The sequence below is a fragment of the Thermobia domestica genome, chromosome 14, assembly GCF_964235325.1.
Source record: "Thermobia domestica chromosome 14, izTheDome1.hap1.1, whole genome shotgun sequence".
NCBI classification, from domain to species: domain Eukaryota; kingdom Metazoa; phylum Arthropoda; class Insecta; order Zygentoma; family Lepismatidae; genus Thermobia; species Thermobia domestica.
In genome coordinates this window covers 21,079,131-21,099,718 of record NC_137467.1, presented here as the reverse complement: position 1 = coordinate 21,099,718, position 20,588 = coordinate 21,079,131, and the positions used below count along the sequence as shown (strand labels likewise).

The 20,588-nt window shown below is 36.7% G+C and overlaps 1 protein-coding gene across 4 annotated transcripts in view; it reads left to right on the top strand.

Moving 5' to 3' along the window:
* Ufsp2 (UFM1 specific peptidase 2) overlaps window positions 1-19,610 on the top strand; it is a 51,858-nt gene extending 32,248 nt beyond the window's left edge. For all 4 annotated transcript variants that reach the window (XM_081737785.1, XM_081737786.1, XM_081737787.1 and 1 more), the window contains exons 6-9: window positions 4,903-5,046; window positions 10,593-10,719; window positions 15,083-15,336; window positions 18,827-19,610. In XM_081737785.1, coding sequence (XP_081593911.1) covers window positions 4,903-5,046; window positions 10,593-10,719; window positions 15,083-15,336; window positions 18,827-19,038 — 737 coding nt within the window. In that variant the 3' untranslated portion in view covers window positions 19,039-19,610. The remainder of the gene's footprint in view (window positions 1-4,902; window positions 5,047-10,592; window positions 10,720-15,082; window positions 15,337-18,826) is intronic.
* Window positions 19,611-20,588: the final 978 nt, after the last annotated feature.

The window sequence follows — 20,588 nt, the reverse complement described above, 5'->3', positions numbered from 1 at the left end:
TTTCCTTTCTTAAGTACAAGAGTTATCATCTCTGAAGTATTTTGCTGCTCTTGAATTGTTAAAGACTTCGAAAACTCATGATGAAGAGCATATTCATCATCTTCATTAAGGCCACAAAACCGCCTCAAAAAGTATGTTATATTTTCTTTCTAATGTTTGATAAGATCATGTTTTGTCACGGCTTCTTTTCGTCTGGTTACTCCGATTATGCCTCCAGATCCCTTAGCTGGCTTATTGTAGTGTTGCTCTAGTGCTTGATCCAATGCAACGCTGCTAAATCTATTGTTACGATGTTGAACTGTGGAATGACCGTTCTTAAACTCATTATAGATCAGAGGATGTTCTTGTTCTAGTTTTAACCAATCGTGGTAATATAAAGTACACCATCATGCATAATTTGTTCTGTCAAATGAGAAGAAGAGTGGCAAACACTCTCTTGGCTGCACACATGCAAGTCCCAGTTATTTTCTCTGTCTGCTTGAATTGTCTCGGATAAGAGGAGCAAGTGTGGAGACAAACTGTTCCCAATAAGCAAACATATCACTTTTTTGTGCTCCACTTTCTCTAAATTCCTCAAAGTCCATTCTGATATCACTTAGGTTTTCGATAGCACATTTAGTTTCTTTAGTTAAACTTTGTTCTTCATACACTGATAAATGTATGCGTTTTACTATTGAGAACAATTCGGAGCATTTAGTTATGTTAACCTGTTCCATGAACGCCTTCCACTCCAGTGTTTTCATTATTTCACAAAGCATTCCTATTGCTCTAACTCCCCTGCTATAGTGGTTTCCTTTTAAAGCGCTTTTAGCAGTGTGTGGACCCATGGTTTCAGTCTGAACAAGAATTTCCAAAGCTCCACTGCTCTTGAGGTATAGACCAATACATGCAAGCACGACTTTCTGAAGATGAAATCCTCCGAGGCTAAGAAATATGGTGGAAAACTTTTCGGGTTGAAGAAGCTGAATTTCTTTAGCTATATTATATACGCCTTCGCCACACCACAGTGAACTCTCTTCGACATTTAACTGGTGCAAGATATCTTGGAAATTACACATTGTTGTATAAATAGAGTCATACCGAGTTGCAGGATAGGGTAGTGTTGGAGTATATCCCGTAATGATCCTGTGAGATGGATGTTCAGACAGTGCACTCATAAAAGAGTTTCTAGAGGGAATCTTAACTTCCTGAGGGAAATCTAATTGAGGTACTTTGGATTTTTTAAGAAATCTTGAAAGAAACCATATGAGAAACTTAAAAGAAACCACCTGCCTGGCTGTTTTATTTCATTTGCTGTAATTAGGCCACTGCGAGGAACGAAAGTACTGAGGATACTGCACCTTGTTTTTGGCTTTGTGTAGTATAATAGCTTTTGGGCATCTATATCTTTAGTGAGAGTCCGTGAAGTGATATCAATGCCAAACGTTCCCAGGTATCTCTCTGGACTATCAGGTTCTTCTAACGAGACGTTAAGTTTATCACTCAGATGATGGTCTTGAAACAAGACAAGTACTGTGTCGTGTGTTCAATGCATTCCTGAAAATGTAGCTTCTTCTCTGTCAAAATTGTCCATAGCACCTCGAACAGGAATGTTGGGTTTTATTGATGGAGGTATGGGAACACGGTGTCCTTTAGCCCTAATAATAGTCCTGTTTGCTAGCATTTGATCTTAACGTAGTAGATCATCATAACTGCAGCATAGCAATTGACGGTTCAACATGGTGATGAGAATTTTGGATCTACTTAAATGGTGTATTGCTTGAGTATTAGCGACATGTAACGGTGTTTTTTTTTAAGCCATTGTGTATTAAGAAATAGTTTATCTGAAATAAGGTATCACGTCTACGTTGAGTACTTGATGATTTACAGAATGAGGGTACTAATTCGTAAAGGAACTTTTTCCATTGCTTTGGCCGTGACTTATTCTATAGATTAAGAGTAACAACCAGTAATTTATAAGGAAGAAAATCTGAAATCACTTACCTTTAAATCATTAATCTTCGCTTTATTGACGGCTTAGACGTTAACCTCGACTTTTGGTCATAGTCTAGACTCGAACAGTGCTGCCAACCTACGCACCAAGAAATTTCCTCTTGTATTTACCGTGCTACAGAGAAAAATAGAAACTTTTAATCGTATTTTCCACATTTTTTGATCCTTCCCATACGCACTTCTGGGAAGCCACCTAAAGGCCTATATCATTAAAAGTAGATCTTAATATTATTTGTATCTCTGCGGCAATTACAGTCTCAGCTGGAGGTCTTTCTATGTGACAAAAGTACTTCCATTAAATCCAAAGATTGTTAGAGCGACCAAAATCATAAAATACAAAATATTTTATTACTTCTCTGCTAGTGAACCAATCAAGACAAAACTTTCAGCATATATTTATCACATTACAGGAAATGTATGCAATTTTTCTTTCTCGCCTAGAACCCAGCGTTGCCATATAAGAATAGCAAAAAATCGGTAAAAGGAAAATTTTGAGGGAAATTTTCAAAATTTCCCTCATTTACTTCCCTCTTGTGTGTATTACTGACAAGTAAATAACGTCACCTAAAAGCCTATACTATTGCAAATCGAATGAGGTATAACTGATAACTTTGCGACAATTACAGCTTGAGCTAGATGTATTTAAGAAAAATGTAGTGAATACGAAAGGAATATTCAAGATGGCGGCCATTGCGCAATAATGACCACGATTCAGAACATGTGACCAATTTTTTTTTAAATACTAAAGATAGTAGAACTCGGTAAAACAAACAAACCTTCTGGCTCTCAAACTCCCAACAGGACTTTCCTAGCTGCCGGATTATAAAGTGCATTCCATTTACGCGACTGTTTATTGGCTTTATTGCTCTATCTTTTACAGTCTTGGGTGTTTTGTCATTATATCTTCTGTCCTTTGACGAAAGGTTGCATAAGGACCTGAAGTATGAAGAGCAATTCTGTACAAACACACAGAGTTTAGAGAAATCGCTTGCGATTATATTGTAAAATTGTGTCTTCTAGAGTAGAGCCAAAAGATGGTTACACGGGAATTTGGAGTTCTCCATCATCTTCATTACAAAAGTTTCTTCTTATGCACAGTAATAAATGTTACAGGTAAAATATAAATTCCTTTAGATATCTTAGTGGTTTCCTGGTGAATTAGTAGGAGCTCCATGACCAAACATCTTAGAGGGATAGGAACCAAGGTTCTTGCGTCCGAGGTGTAGGTAGGTGTCTCTCAATGACCAGGTGTCTTAGAGGAGCGGATAAAGCCTAGAGACCAGACGTCCTAGCAACAAGTAACTCTCCGAGACAGGCGTCCTAGCGAGTAGAGCAGCGTTTCCCAACCTTTTTCAACTTGTGGCGCACTACAGGTGTAACTTGAATTCTCGCGACACAGTCATGTAGATATTATTATTATTATTATTATTATTATTATTATTATTATTATTATTATTTGTAAATATAAAATATCGTGGTAATTTAATTCTGTGATTACTGATCTCACAGAGAAGAAAGCTCGATGACTGGTTTTCAGTAAATTATTATGCTTGTTTTTCATTCTAATTTAAAAATAGAAAACATTTGCAATGAGATATATTACTCAGGTTTTTAAAAATACACTTTCTTTTTCGAAAACTGTATCCAACCTTTCACTAAGAAGAAATATCACTAAATAACGAACGAACAAACAAATCTCTTTTACTTTTAAAACACAAATGTAGGTAATTTTATGTATGTTTGCTTTGTCGAACAGATTGAATGATACTACGAAACAGTTTGCAACAATAAAGAAGCAATAATGGTCATAAAAATGATAATAAATACTCTTTTCAACATTAAAAATGTACCGAGTATGAAATTTAAAATTGTAGATTCGTAGTAGAGGTTCATAGTAATGTGAAATACAAATATGCATTTTTCCCTATGTTTTGCAATTTGATTGCCATAGTATTAATAATTTTATTTCGATTTCCTCGCATCACACCAGCGGACCATTCCCGGCACACCGGTTGGGAAACGCTGAAGTAGAGGATAAGGAGCACTCAATAACGTTTTAGAGAGTAGTACATGATCAGACATGGAGATGATGCCTTCTGTGATGTGCGGGCTCTTTTTATCCACAAATGTAGCTGATTGCTGAACTTTCATCACTTGCCGATCGGTGGTGTCGTCTGAAGTGTGTTTACAGTAAACACGTAGTTGGTAGCATATATGGAACCTTGTAATATGATTATCATTATCACCTTCAGCGTGGAAAACCCGGGTCCGATTCCCAGTGGGAAATGTGTCGCGTGAATTTCGTGTGAAATTATAGGTTTACGTCCCACATAGCCTTGCTGCTGAAAAGGGACGGGCGTCAAATTCCAAATTAACCAGGTTACAGCATTTCTATTTCAACTGTGCCCCCGCCGGCGCTGCTGTCGATGTATGTTTCCCCCGCACCTCCCTCGAAAGAGGAAAGACAAGTTGTTTTGGCCGAGATCCTTCAATAGTGGAAAGGGTTGCCAGATTGACGAACTTAGCTGTTCACTCTCTTAGCCATTCTAAGTAGCCTACGATCTTCACTCGCCAAGAGCAAACGACTGAATGACAAACTGGCAACATAGCCGAGGTCATTGACTTCTTTCCCCTAAGCATAGGGAAGGTTTCCTCCGTAAGAGGGCGGTGGGGGTGGGGCCAAAGTATGTTTCACATGTTTTTCGAGGTCACACTTGAAATAGAAAGGCTTTACCAACATAGAGTAATAGTAACATATGTTTATTATTATTATTATTATTATTATTATTATTATTGAAGTAGTTTAGTTCGTTACCGCAAATAAATGTGTTGTATTTTCTTTGTTTCATCTCCATCTGTCATAGTTCCGTCATTTATCTTTTAAACATTTATCTCTTAATATCTTTTCAGTATCTCAACGGGAAATCTGGCACAATCAGTTGTGCATTGGTAAAGACCGACCAGCGTTCCGCTTTGCAAATAAGTATATGTTTGCCAGTGAGGTGCCTTCTGGACCACTTATTAACACCCATATTGGACTCCCTCCATCTGGAGGTAAGACTGAATAACAGCAAATTTATTTTTACACTATGTGATGTGTATGATTTCAGTGAAGTATGGATAATGATGTCGTCAATACTGTCAGAAAATTATTAAAACTATGTTAGCGTGTGCTAATATAAGTGAAATTCTAATTTATAAGATTGTATATTTAAAAAAGAAAAAGGAAAAAAAAGGATGTAAGTACAGTACCGTTCAAAAATTTTCGATCGTCCTGGATTTGAGTGAGCATCTACTCTGAACCTATTATTTTAGCACGAGAATTTTGCCTCCGTATGTCAGATTTAGTCTTTTGTCTAAAGCGTAAAATTTAGCGAAAGTTGGATTGGGATCTGAAATATATATATCTTAAAATGGATACCAAAAAGATAATTTGTGATAGATATTGCATAGTATACAAAAATATAATTTGTGATAGGTATTGCATAGTATAAATAAAAGTGTGGAAGGTGAAGTAGCATATTAATTTTGTTTGAAAGATATACACTGGAAGTGGAGTGACGAAAGTCGAAAGGAAAACAACTTTTACTTGTTTTGAAAACAAGTTATATGGAACTTTCAAAACAAGTAAAAGTTGTTTTCCTTTCGACTTTCGTCACTCCACTTCCAGTGTATATCTTTCAAACAAAATTAATATGCTACTTCACCTTCCACACTTTCATATATATTACTTTCATACAATCCAACAGATAGTAGATGCATTAGGTTATTTATCGACATAGTCTCCATATCGTTTGAAGCAAATGTCGCATTGTGGAATGAGTTTAAAGATTCCCTCCTGGTATTTAAAAAAAAAAAAAACTTGCGTGCTCAGCCACGTTGTCACGAAGTGTTTCACCTTGTCTGAAGCGAAATGACGGCCTTCTAGGTGCTCCTTAAAGTGCGGAAACAGATGAAATTCACTTAGAGGGAGAGGTGCGGGCTGTAGGGAGGGTGGTCGATGATGTCCCAGTAGAACTACTTCAATAACGTGGTGGTCTTCTTCTGGGTTGTATGCGGGCGCGCGTTACCGTGAAGGAAGATGACACACTGACATTAAACTTCTTCTGAGCAGATTTCTTCGCGAGACCAGTTTTCCAACAAGTCGCCATTTGTGTTTATCAACAACTTGTGCCGTAGGGGGTGGGGTGACTGAAACTCTGCACAGTTGCCAGTTCCATGTAGTAAAATTACCGCACACTCCTCATTCTCTATAACTGACGAACGACCAGAAATATCGGCCTTGTATGTAACCTTTCTGGTCCTCTCTCGTAGTATAGGTTATTGGGTGATGGAGAGCATAGGGGAGATTTTCTTCAAGTTTCCTTTACCTACCAAAATTACCACCCACTCCTCATTTCTCTATAACAGACGAAACTCCATAAATATCGGCCTTGTATGTAACCTTTGTTTCTGATTCTCCCTCATACCTTACTTTGAACGGTGTTCACGATGATTTCGTATGCCTGATTTTTTGCTTGTTGGAATACCAACAACCAACATTACGCCCACACTGAGTGACAGTTTATCACAGAAGACCTTGTATGGGCTGTCGTAAACAATTTTTTAATATGGTACTTTCGTTAACATATCGACAAGGTACAAATAACTACGAAACATGTAAAACCTCTTTTCCTTTATGAATTTATGTCGCTACTTTCACCTTGTATATGCATATCTTTTAAACGAAACTAGTGCGTTACCTCATATCCCATATTTTTGTTTTATACTATGCAAATTTTTGCTTACCCATTATCAGAATTATAATTAGATATATCGTCCGCATTGTCTCGCAGATCCCGATTCAACCGTAGCTTAATGCTATGCATTAGGAGGGGGGAGGGTGCTATGTACAACATGGGGAAGCAGGGGTAATTGCCCATCTGATTTTGAGAATTAAATATATTTTAATCGATTGTCTACTAATTTACAAGGAAAAAATGTGCAATTCGCATGTCGGTGGAGGATCTTACCCCCCTCCCCCAAGGAAATCTGAAATGACATTCCTATAAACATACGTTGAATATTTGTAATCTCAATTTCAACTTAACTGATTTCATTTTAGAAAAAATAGAAATATTCAGTTCTATCTGTGTACGTTTTTACCTGCAAGAAAATGTTGAGACAAGTTGAAGCTGAAATGTACTGATTGCAGTGTTTAGTTGGTGTGGAACACCAGTTTCGCTTATGAGCTTCTCTTAGTTTTGGTGTTACTGACGACGGCCGACTTGAATCACAACTAACAACGGTCAAAAGTATGATCGGGGAAACGAAAGAAAGTAACAACTAAGAAACAGAAACAGAAGAGTAGAATAGACGAAAGAAAGAAAAATAGAACACAGTTCTTACATGGAATGAAGTTTGACAAATAAAGTATTATTTCTGAACAAAGAGCATAAGAAAATGGAAAGTCAATGAAATTCTTAGAAATGGCAAAAAGGATTATTGTTGTACGTGGAATGCGAAAAATTAACAAATTTATTTCCGGATGAGGGAGCTTGAGACCGATTCAGCCCCTCACCTAAATACGCCACTGAGGTAGGAGCACCTCTGTCACGCAGTGACAGAGTACTCGTGCTAAAATAAAAGGTCCGCAGTAAATGCTCACTCAAATCCGAAGTGTTTGAAAACTTTCGAGCTGGACTGTACTTAATTTGATGTGATGAGCTTAGCTCTCCTGAACGAAGAAACAGTAAAGATATTATTGAATATCCAAAGGAATTGATACAATAAAAGTGAATTTACTCTCATTGGAGCCGGTTATATTGGACCCTGCTTATTTACATTGCTTTGTATATTTACTTATAGACAGAAAATGGCACTTTTTTAATCAGATTATTAGAGAGAGATATGTGAAACACTTAATTCGTTGCTTGTGTTTGTAAGAATTTTCGTGAACTTTTTCGACCCTTTATTCTGTGGCCTTGTTCATTGTTCAAAGACAACATGATAAACAAGGCTACAGAATAAGTGGTCAAAACAGTTCAAGAAAACTCCTACAGACACAAGCAACGAAAACCCAAATGCTTTGGTATTATAGTTTTAAAATTGAACGAACTTAGCTATTACACTAGTATCCTGGTAAGTGAAGATAGTGTAACTACGTACGTTCTCTAGCAGTGTCTGTTGTTCATTTTTTTTCCAACTTTTCTCGGGAACAACAAATTAATTGTTTTCCCAGGATACATTACTTCCGTGTTTCAGCATAATGCTACCATGTAACAGACATCCTCTCGTTCTAGTCGACGAGATGCAGTGCTCCTGACGCGTTTGCAGATCAGACATTCTCATCTGACGCATAGTCATTTTGCACCGTAATTTCAACTGTTGGTATTGTGAGGAATGTATTGTCCCACTGAGTATTCAGCATATTATTGTCGAATATCCTGAATACCCAGATCTCAGAAAGTCACGGACTGCCGCTTATACTTGGCCATACATTGGGCAATGGTGCTTTTATGCACGCTTATAACATTTCTCACGTTTTCTAAGCTCTTTTAGTTCTTCGCTGTTGTATTTATTGTTGCTGCACTTTTATCTTCTTTCTCACTTTTTATTGTATTTTTTCACTATTTATTGTTATTATTGTATCTTTACTATTTATTGTTATTGTTTCATATTTGTTAGTCTCATATATTTATTATTTTATCTCTGAACTTTTTCTATTTTGCAGTAAGTTTTTGTCTCTTATATTTTGATATGTTCGTTTTTAACTTTTATTTACGGCAGTCCGTATATGAGCGGTCGTATTGATCGTGACAGGGATAAGTACCCTCGATGCTGACGTCCCCATTAAACCTCAATCAGTCAATCGCTCTCTATTATGCAGTCGTGTTGATCGTGACGGGGACAAATACCCTCGCTGCTGACATCCCCACTAAACCTCAATCAATCAGTATATTACTGTTATCTATTCTCATTATGATCTTGACAGCGACAAATAGCCTCACTGCTGACGTCCCCCTTAAATCTCAATCAATCAGCCTATTGGTGTTATCTATTCTCGTTATGATCGTGACGGGGACAAATAGCCTCACTGCTGACGTCCCCACTAAACCTCAATCAATCAGCCTATTACTTTATCTATTCTCGTTATGATCATGACGGGACAAATAGCCTCGATGCTGACGTCCCCGTTAAACCTCAATAAATCAGTCTATTGCTGTTATCTATTCTCGTTCTGATCGTGACGGGGACAAATAGCTTTACTGATGACGTCCCCACTAAACCTCAATCAATCTATTACTGTTACCCTATTCTCGTTCTGATCATAACAGGGACAAATAGCCTCGATGCTGACGCCCCCATTAAACCTCAATCCATGAATCAATCAACATAATGCTTAAATACGCTGATAAAACGCTTTATATTTCCTATTCCTGTATAGGAACACTTCCTACAAGTGTGATAGGCAAGTGAGGCTTGATTTTGATGTTTTTTGTAGTTTTATTCGCTTAATCGATGAATGTTATAAGGAGTGCGATTTAAGTTAAGGGAACTTTGAATTTTTGTAATAACTTTTTTATTTCTTCAGAAATCACAACACATTTTAATATAATAAACAAATGATATCTGAAAAAAGAAGTAGTTTACTATCTGACGCTGTAGACACCCTTGCAGCCGATTTCTCGAAGCTTGAACAGGAACTTCCGGAAAAGCACTTGTCCATTACTTTTTGCCATTTCTTTTGATATTTCCAACCACTTTGTTTTGCATATCGTTCACATCCTTGATGAAAGTAAGCTTTTTGGCCATTTCGTGTTTAACTAGAGCCCAAAAATGCTCAATGTTTTTAGCCTGAGGAAGTTCTGGCGCGTTCTCGTTTTTACCGACAAACCCGATACCAGCATCAGTAAGCGCGTCTCGCACTTTTTTCGCATAATGCGATATCGAGCCAAAACACATGTCATGTCCGGTAAATTCTTTTTGTATCCATGGAATCAAAACCTTTTCAATACACTCTAAATAGCGGTCACCGTTGATTGTCCCACTTCGAACAAGAGCAGACGAAACTTTACCGTTTGCCGCGATCGCTTGCCAGTCCAAAAACCTTTTCGTATACCTGTCTTTAGGTTTCACGAACTTGCAAGGATTAACTTGATGTTTACCAATGTACGATACATACTTAGAAACAGGTGCGAACGCTTATAGTACATTCTATGCACTGTACTATAAGGATATTCACACTTAAAATGGTGTAAAGCAGCCGTAAAATCACATGTGCACTGGTTCTCGTAGAATTGGATAAGCCTCTCGCGAACAGCCTTGCCCTGTTCGGCTGTCATTCACTTCCCGTTTATGTTTCCGCGCTCACACTTAGCATACCTCGTGAGATACTATGACAAGCAAAGGGTGAAACTTTCATTGAAATCGAACGAGTGGTTTTCGTTTTATGCATGCTTTTTGCCAGTAACCCTAACTTAAATCGCATTCCTTATACTGATTAAGTTCTATTCATTTAAAAAATACGACGCCTCTTTTGGTCATTTAGAGACCAACCTAACCAGTTGTCGTAGATTGTAATATCACTGCTAAATTAAACTGTTCCCTTTCCTTTGCAGTGAAAGATGGAAATGTAACCCTTGTATATGGAATATATACGTACTACCACTACATGCAGGATAACTTCGATGACGATGGCTGGGGTTGTGCGTATCGATCACTTCAGACTATTGTTTCATGGTTTAGGTATGTTTGTTTCCTGGAAAGCACACAAGTGCTTATCATTCCAGTATTGTACTGTATTTTACTTATTTATTTATTTATTTATTTATTTATTGATAGAGAGCATACCCAGTCCGTTCAATAAGTTCTGGAACTACCTCGAAGTAATATACGTAACGATGCCAGAAAAAATATCTACGTTAATTTTTGATATACATCCTTTTCCTCGCTATACCTCATAGTACCGGCCGTAGAAGCTCTGAAACGCCGTAAGAAAATTGTCTAATAGAATGGTATTCGGCACCTCCGTCCTAGGGACCGGCCGCAGAGGCTCTGGAACTCCCTAGAAAAGTCGTGTGATGGAATGCCGTTCAGCATTTTTTTCTTTAAATCGATGCAAAATCCTCACAAGGTTCCTCCTCAAGACCAAATTTGAGCTTAGTGGAGAGCATGAAGTTCAGTGGGGCCAAATCAGGCGAATTATGGGGATGTTCAAGGACCGAGCCCTTCTTTTAGCAAGAATCTGACGCACGAGGAAACTGGTGCGGGCCGATGCATTTTCTTGTGAGTCAGTTTTGGGCCAAAAGAAGGTTAACAGTCCTTGAACACATCTCATGTTTACCAGATTTGACCCTAGCGGACTTCATGTTCTTCTGTAAGCTCAAATCTACCCTCAAGAGGGAGCGTTTTTAGGGAGCTACAACCGGTCCCACGAGTATATGCCGAAGAAAGGAACGTATGTAAACACTTAACTGGTAATAATTTTTCCTGGCATCGTTAAGTTTATTTCGAGGTAGTCCCTGATCTCATTGAACGGACTGTGTTACTCTTGCATTATGTGGGGTTTGCAGTGTGAACAATTACAATATATAAGATGATGACTCGTTGAATGTGTTATGTCCATATTGGTCTGAATGAAACAAGACGAAGTAAATTATGATAAGTTGACTTGTACTTACGGAATGACGTTGTAACAAGTAATATTATAAATAGAGACCGTGAATTAATCTAAATATTTAGGCGTAATAGTAACAAAACAGAATTAAGTCAGTGAAAAAGTATGAAGCGTATCCATGATTAGGACTTTTTTTTTCTTTCTTTTCTTTTCGTATAATCGAATTAGTTTCGTCTTGCTACTAGCGTTGGAATCACCGTGTCAATAGTAACCTTCTTTCTCGTTGTTGATAATGAAAAGTAGCAAGATATTTGGAAATTCAACTCCTCTAAATATGGAACAACACTGATGCTGCCTCTGACATAAATTAGGAGGGCTCAGCTAGACTCATTCCTTAATAATAATAATAATAATAATGTCAAGCCTTCACATCATGACATATACTTAATGCAGCATTTACAATTCATAAACCAAATTTTCATTGCACATTTTGTTCCTGTAACATGCGTAACATTTTATTATCTCCATTTACAACGAACATGATCGTGTGCATATTGTATTGCAACTATTGTTTCATATTTCCTGTTTTTCTGACAAATACCTCTTTTCTTGTAACAAGTATGTAGATTATAAATTTAACACACGAAATTAGTCATTAAAATAACAGTCATCTGTTTTATATTTATAAAAACTATCCTGTATAATGTTCCTTCTTAATTAATTTTTAGCGATACAGGATGTAAGCTTACGTAGTGTTGTAAGACATATGGAACGCAGAAGACTACAGGACTACATGTTGATAAAAATATATATAGGTGGCATTTAGGGTTAGTACACTAACTACTATAATATTAAGAGTTTGTATGTACTTCCACACCACTGTTTGTTACAACATAAACATGTGAATAACATCATAGAAAATATTCTTAACCTTAAGAGTATCCATGGGACGTACTGAAAATATCGGCTAAAAATTCATGTAAGAAAAACGCTATACAAGTTAATTAGTTTTACAGGGTGGCCCAAAAGTAGGTATACCTTCCTGCATTGATCAAGTATAACATTCTAGTTTATGGGTTTATTTGCTTCGGCTCTTCCGAGCTTAAGATGTAAGTAAAAACACAATAAGAACAAATAATAAAGAAACTAAGTCTACCTGATGGATAACAATAAGAAATTATATGAAATGCAATGAGCTGATCAGTATGGTACTGTATACCTAAATTTGGGCCACCCTGTATATAATTTGTTCCATGCACTCAGTTACCAATTATTTTATATCTACCTGTTTACAGCTTTCATCTGTTTTGTAGAAATTTGACATTGACGGCCTCAAATGTTTGGATCACCCTTCAGAAAGATTGAACTTGGTGCTTTTTTTGTAGGCTCTTTGTAATTGGTATCACTAAATCTTGAGCTAGTGTGTGTAAAAAACTAACGGTAAAAAAAGCCTTCAGTACTTTCTTTGGAAAAGGATTCATTTTAATATGTAATACTCCTTGTAAGCCGAAGCTCTTCATTTAATATATGGCAGTTGAAGCCAAAAGAATTAGTTGCTGAAATCTTAACAGGAAAATAGTCATCCGATTTAGATTCCCAGAACACACAAAAAATCAATGGCTGTTAATATAGGGTGGCTGCTGATACTTAAAATACTGGAAATTTGTATCGATACTGTAAATACTGATAAGGTATTAGAAATTATTGTATCATACAGGAGAAATGTAAAGTTTCTTTGAGACCCTTCAAGATGACAGCCCCATCATCTGGGTGTAAGTCTAACCGGCCAGCCACTGAAAAATTGTCTGGTTCGAGAAAGAAAATGGTAGTGTTTATAATACAAGGCCTTAAATAATTTTGGAATCAATCAATCCTGTTTGATTCTGTAGCACATTTCAATGTGTAGGAATGAACGTTAAAACGTTACTCTTTGATATTTGTAATTAGCTGGTCGTCTGAGTAAGTGTTTTCTGCATCAAATGTAATACGAATGTGAAAAAAAAAAAAAAGACTAAATATATGTAATACGATGAACCAGGTGAGGAAAGGTTTGGCTGTCAGAGATTGAGTGGAGGCAAACACAAAAGAAGTGTGGATTATGACAGGCATTCTGGGACAAATAACGTTCATAAAACACTTTTTTCTTTCGTTCTTTCTTCGTTTTTAACCTTCTAGTTTCTGTTCATTCTCTCTGTTAGAATATTGAACGGAATTGCTTTTCAGTATTTTACGAGCTCTTAACTTTTTTTTTTTTTTTTTTTTTTTTTTTTTTTTTTTTTTTTTTTTTTTTTTTTTTTTTTTTTTTTTTTTGTAAATTATACAATTTAAGTCAAGCAGCTACATCACCATCCCTATGTATAGTAGGATCATGGTTCATACCTCATTCTCTTCAAAATAGAACAGCCTTTCAAACAGTACCATTCATAATTTACTCATCATGGCTCTGAGGCCTGAAGTTTTGAGAGAAATTGGGATTTTTCTTTAAAAATAAATAATAATAATAATTTTTAGCCCTTCTGGATTCCCCCCTTCCTGTGTTAACACACATCTCAAAATCATCTGAAATATACTAAAGGGTGTACTAAATTTGTGTACAAAATTTCAAGCTTCTATCTTGAATAGTAAGGGTAGAAAAAATTACCAATGATCTAAGAAAATCCCCACAATGCCCCAGATGACCCCAAAAGACCCGGATTTAATATAAAAATTTCCTGAGACATCCCTATTTATCCTAGTATCATGGTTCGTACCTCATTCTCTTCAGAATAGAACAGCTTTTCAAAGGGTACCATTCACATGTCTCCGTGTGTCTGAGGCGGGAAAAAAGGATTTTTTATTTTAAAATATCCTTTTTTTATCTTTTTGCCCCTCTGGACCCCCCCCCCCCTGTGTTAACGCATAGATCTGAAACAAATCTGAAAAATACTAAGGGGTGCACTGAATGTATGTGCAAAATTTCAATCTTCTAGGTGCAAAAGTAAACAGGCCTTTTTTTTGAGATATGACGTAATCATCCCTTATATCTCGACCATACGTAACGTGTTCTACTTGAAAAAAAAAAAAGAAAACTTTTTTAGTACTTCTTTAATCGTAAAAATAATTTACGATATAATTTAAAAGGGTTAAAAAAGACTTAGAAAAAAAGAAGTGAAAAGCTTTTTTAGTACTTTTTTAATCGTAAAAATAATTTACGATATAATTTAAAAGGGTTAAAAGACTGAAAAAAAAAGAAGTGAAAAGCTTTCTTAGTACTTTTTTAATCGTAAAAATAATTTACGATATAATTTAAAAGGGTTAAATATCCCAGCATATAGTCGTATGTGGCACTCACCTTTTTTTCACAGTTCATCGTAGTACACTGGAAATTTTTCTAGCAAGACATTGGAAATACTAGAAACATTCAAATCAACTCCAGTACACACCCTGTAATCTTAAGAAAATTTGTCAAGCTTTATCTTTGATATATCGTTTCATATTCTTTTTAATTCACAGGTGGCAAGGCTATACAAACCACAAAGTCCCTACTCATCATGAAATTCAGGAATGCTTGTTTACAATAGGAGATAAGCCGGCGTCGTTTGTGGGGTCCAAGAAATGGATTGGATCAACAGAAGTGAGTTTCTGCCTCGAGAATATGTTGAACATCAGCTCGAAAATAATATCCGTGAACTCTGGGGAAGAAGTGGGGAACCTGGGCCGGGAGCTGGAAGTGCATTTCTATACGCAGGGAACACCTATCATGATAGGTAAGTTTTCCTCACTACTAGTTTAATATACATTATTGTATATGGATTTTATTTGTTGCATTTATTCCCCAAAGTAATAAGGCTCATCTTCTCGATAAGGTCTCTTCTTCGTCACTGCATCTTCTATCCTTGGTCTTCCTCTTCCTTGTTTTCCTTCTGCCTTTCCCTCTGTCAGCACGGTGATCCAATCGGAGTGCCGAATAAGATGTCCAAGCATGCTGTTTTTTTTCTTTTTCCTATTATCTTCGTGATCTGTCGTCCTTCATTAGCTTCCTTTAGTACGTCTTCATTCCTTTTCCTTTCAGTCCATGATATGCGCAATATTCTGCGCCAACCACATTTCAAATGCTTCCAGCTTGGATATTTCAGCTTTTCTCATTGTCCATGTGTCTGATCCGTAAAGCGCCACGCTCCATACCAGTGTCTTAATAAATCGTTTTCGAACGTCCAACTATACAATTTCTTTATATTAGCAGTCCTCTTTTTCGTATTGAATGCTTGTTTAGCCTGTGCTATTCTGGAACTTACGTCTTTTTCACTTCTTCCGTCCGAGGATATTAGACTTCCTAAATGGGGGAACGTCTTAACGTCTTCGATTTTCTCTCCATCTAGCCATACGTTTGCCCCTACCTATGCTGCTATTGTGCACCTTATCACTTTGGTTTTCTTCATATTTATCATCATTTTGCATGTTTCTTCCAGTTGGTCGTTCAAGTTTGAAAGTGCTTCCTGCAAGTCCTCTTCCTTCTTCGCTATCAGTACTATATCATCAGCAAACCTTATTACACTGAAAACCTGGCCATTAATAAATATTAATTATTTAATATTTATAAGATACTACGTTGTAAAATATTTGGGTACTCCCGTTGAAATGTAACTGACGACTCTTTCCTATGGGATGTGCAACACCAGTGGAAACCAGTTTTATAGAAAAACGGACATTTCGGTTGTAAAACCGAAACTCCTTTGGTAGAAAACTGAACCATATTTAAAACTAAAACCGGTTTTCAAACCGGCCACTATTCCGTCAAAGGCCAAAAATTGAAAACTACAGTCCCTGATTTGTCAAACTAGACTCCGACTGTAGCCACATATTTTCGTCATTACTCAGCAAACAGTTGGATTCTATGATGAAATCTAGGGTATGCAATGCGGAGGAGGAGTCAACCGCATATTGCGGCGACCGGTATTCAGATTTTTTTTTTCTTCGAAGAACTCGAAATGTCTTAAGAGATCACGACAATACGTTGGGTAGGGAAGGGTTTTATATTGGAATTCGTGATAGTCTTATCCTACAGAAGGAAGAGGATGCTTCAAGGATTGAAACGTGGTTTGAAATTTATGTTAAAAAAAAAAAAAATATATACCGCACGTATTTTTCATGTTAGGAAGATGACACTCGATATGTAACCTCATTTCTAAAAACAAATTGGTATAAACATATGATATAGAATCTGGAAAAAATACTGTGGGGGTAAGGCTCCCTAAGGGATGGCAAGAGGGTATCTACATGTGAAAATAATCATGTTTTCAGGGTGGTTAAGATGAATAGTATCACTCCTAACGTCGTATAAGTCAACCTTTAGTCCCCATCGTCATGGAAGGTTGGAGGGGAGAGGGAATGAATATATGTCCAAAATGACTGACTTTATTGTCAATTCATAGTTTTCGAAAACTGAAATGAAATTAAATCCTACGAACACCTGTTCGATTTAGTTAGTTATCACAGTTTTAATATCAAAACTCATAAGCAAGTTCCTTATCACTGAAGGTGGAAACAGTTTTTTTTTTTTTTTTTTTTTTTTTTTTTATCTATTTATTTAAGAATGACGAGATACAACTCAGAGGCCATTTTATACTCTATATCTAACAACAACAACAAAACAACAATAACAATGGAAAGGATTTGGGAAGGTATCGGCCAGGGGTCTATTTAAGTAGGTACAGTCCGCAGCAAAAAAAAACTGCAACATGAGCATGTTATTTATTGTGAAACTACGCCGAACAGCGCAGGGAATCAAAATAACGTTTAAGTGTCACGAATCACGCCACAAGAAACCTCGGCGTTCTCCCCTGCACACTTTATTTTGGAGCAAAAGACTTCGTCGTTTCACAATAAACTTAAATGCTCGTTGCAGGTTTTTTTGCTGCGGACTGTACCATCCCGGCATTTGCCTGGTAAGACTGAGGGAAACCCTGGAAAACTCCGGTCAGGATGACTGACAGCGGGAATCAAACCCACGACCTCCCAAATGCGAAGCCAACGCTGTACCACTTGAGCTACTTCGCTCGCTAATTTTCTAACAGATGTAGACGGAAAATCAAGCAATTAAGATAAAAGTGCTAGTTGCACTGGAATTGCAGACTGATATATTGAGATTGAAGCTCGATATTGAATTCTGTAAAAAGAATTACCATCTTTCCTCTACCGGTATGTTATATTTTTCATTAATGTAATAGATTATTATTTAAAAAAAAAAAAAGACAGACATACCGAGGTTGCATTTGTAATGTTTAGGCCTTTGTAAAATCGCGGCTTTTAAGGTTAGTGTAAAGGGACAAGTTTTGCCGATAGATGTCACTACAGTCTTCCTATCTCTTCCATGTATTTTTTACCTTTTACGAAAATTTACAATTTCTTTTATAAATTTCAACCTAGAGACTCCAAAGTTTTAGAGAAGGAATTTCATAACCTATTAAAAGAGAACAATCCGTGCCGATTTTTTATTTAGAATTTTCTTCATTGTTGAAAGAGCTTCATTGTTAAAGATTTGGATATCCATTTCAACAGTCAAGCCATTTCAACAATGAAGAAAATTCTAAATAAAAAATCGGCACGGATTATTGCCTTCGATAGGTTATGAAGTTCCTTGTCTAAAAATTTGAAGTCTGTAGGTTGAAATTTGTAAAAGAAATCGTGCATTTTCGTGAAAGATAAAAAATACATGGGAGAGATACGAAGACTGTAGTGCCATCTATCGGCAAAACTTGTCCCTTTAAACCAACCTTAAGATTTGTTCTTTCTGCAGAGGGGTCGGGGAAGCAAATGGTGCCATTGTATAGAGCGACACATTGCTTAGGGCTGGTCTTATTCCTGGTTCTTATTTTTAAAAAATCGTCAGTTTTTGTCTTTAAGTGGCCAGTAATTCATTAATTTCATTTGAAATCTTTTACATGTAGCCATATTTACTGGATGTATTTACCACGAACAGTAGTTCGGATTCCACTTTTAAACAGCATATCCCGTCTTATAGCTTCAGTGCTGGGAAGGGTCGTTGAACTTCAATTTTTTAATAATCAACAATCTCAGTGTACATTTCATTTTTTTTTCTTAATACAATAGAAGGTGTTACTGGAAGGTTCTGTTTCGTGAAAAACACTGGTAGAGTACATAATAATTTAAAGAAAAGCGTTTTCCTGTCTGTAGTGTTTTAGTGTGCCCACAAAAAGTTTTTGATCTGCAAATTCAGTTTGAAATGTATTATTCCAGGTGGAGGTGTGCTGGCACATACAATTATTGGTGTGGATTTCAATAAGGTCACTGGACAGTTGAAATTCCTTATTCTTGACCCCCACTACACTGGAAAGGATGATATCAATGTGATTCAAAGCAAAGGTTGGTGCGGATGGAAAGATGTCAATTTCTGGGACAAATCAGCATATTACAATTTATGCTTACCTCAGCGGCCAAATTGTATTTAAGTGGTGTCTTTATAACGGTGCAGAAAATATCAATTATAATAATGCATTTGTTCATTTGTCATGCATGGAGAGTGCCTTGGAACTTCGAAGACGAGATTCGTTGTTTAAAAAAAAAAAAAAAATAGTCCGTAATATATGTATTACGGTTTGTATAATCTACCTTTACTTGTGTGGTGATATTTAACACATGTGATGAAAACTGTTAACGTATATACACACATATTGTATATATGACTTTTACACAGGTGTTTGGATGATGTGATACTTTTTTTTTCCTCGCCCACAGATTTTAATGTGAGTATTATTTTTTAAAAAAGAAAAGCGAGAGCGTTGTGCACGTATTGAAAATCAGAAATTATTGTTATTATATTTATATACATATATAATCTTATCTATCTATAAATGCAGCATTTCAGAATTTCTTCTTACAATGTTTGAGAAGTGGTTGTGCTCATAACAGGAAACTAAAAATATGGCTTAATGTAAAAATAAGTCGAAATAAGTTGAAGCTCACATTCCTCACATACTTCAACAGAGTATGTCCAAAAAGTATCGGTACTACATTCAGAAAATACTCTTCAAACTAAAATCCTTTTGCGTCAGTTCAGCGTTGCCGCGCTCGGTATGCTCCCTGAAAGTCTTCAGCCAAATGTCTTTCAGGTGCTGTGTTGGAGCTGCTTTGAACTCTTGCCACCATCCCATAATGTTGTCTTTCAGGCTCCGTTTCATCCGAAAGAAGAGTAAGAAGTCAGGAGGAGCCAGGTCTGGACAGTACAGAGGTTAAGTCAGAGTTGCTACGTTGTGTTTCGCCAGAAACTCATCACTGGTTATCACATTATCCAAAAGTCAGGTTCAAGCTTCATATGTTCCAACACTTCGTAACAAGTCAATAAATGGATTTCCTTCTGTTGTGCGGACAAAACCTTTAGATCCAATTTGGAGCACACTTTCCTTGTCTACAGATCATCAGACACCTTGATTCCTGACAAGAGAAATCAACTGCTTACCCCAGACACCCTGCGAAGGCTCAGAAGCAGTTGAACTGTCTCCCACCAACGTTCTTGTCCGTGGAGACCACACTCCACCCTTTTCTGCTTTTTTTGGACACACCCTGTAAATTGCTTATCGAGATACGCTCACAGTTACTTTTTAGAACTATATTTCGATTGCTTTGCTGCAACTATCAGCTGGTACATGCACAGACATTTGTTGAATTAAAATATATTCACAACATATCCTTTGCTTAAATTGTGTGATCTGAGCACCGTAGAGGTAATATGTTCGACACTGAAGAATATCTGAGTAAAAATGTAGAAAACTCTACAAGATATTTATGTGCATCTGTGTGACATCCATAAATTATTCACTATTAGGACGTCGGGATCTTTACTAAAGCATCATTTTCCCATGCTACAATTCTGTGTAATTCGGGAAGGAAGTACTTTTAGTTTAGTGCAAAATAGATTCGAAGAGAGTGTATTACTGTCAGTGCTTCAGTTCACATTGTTAGAGTAGTGCGAGAAGTATGTATTGGTATATCTTTGTCTGTC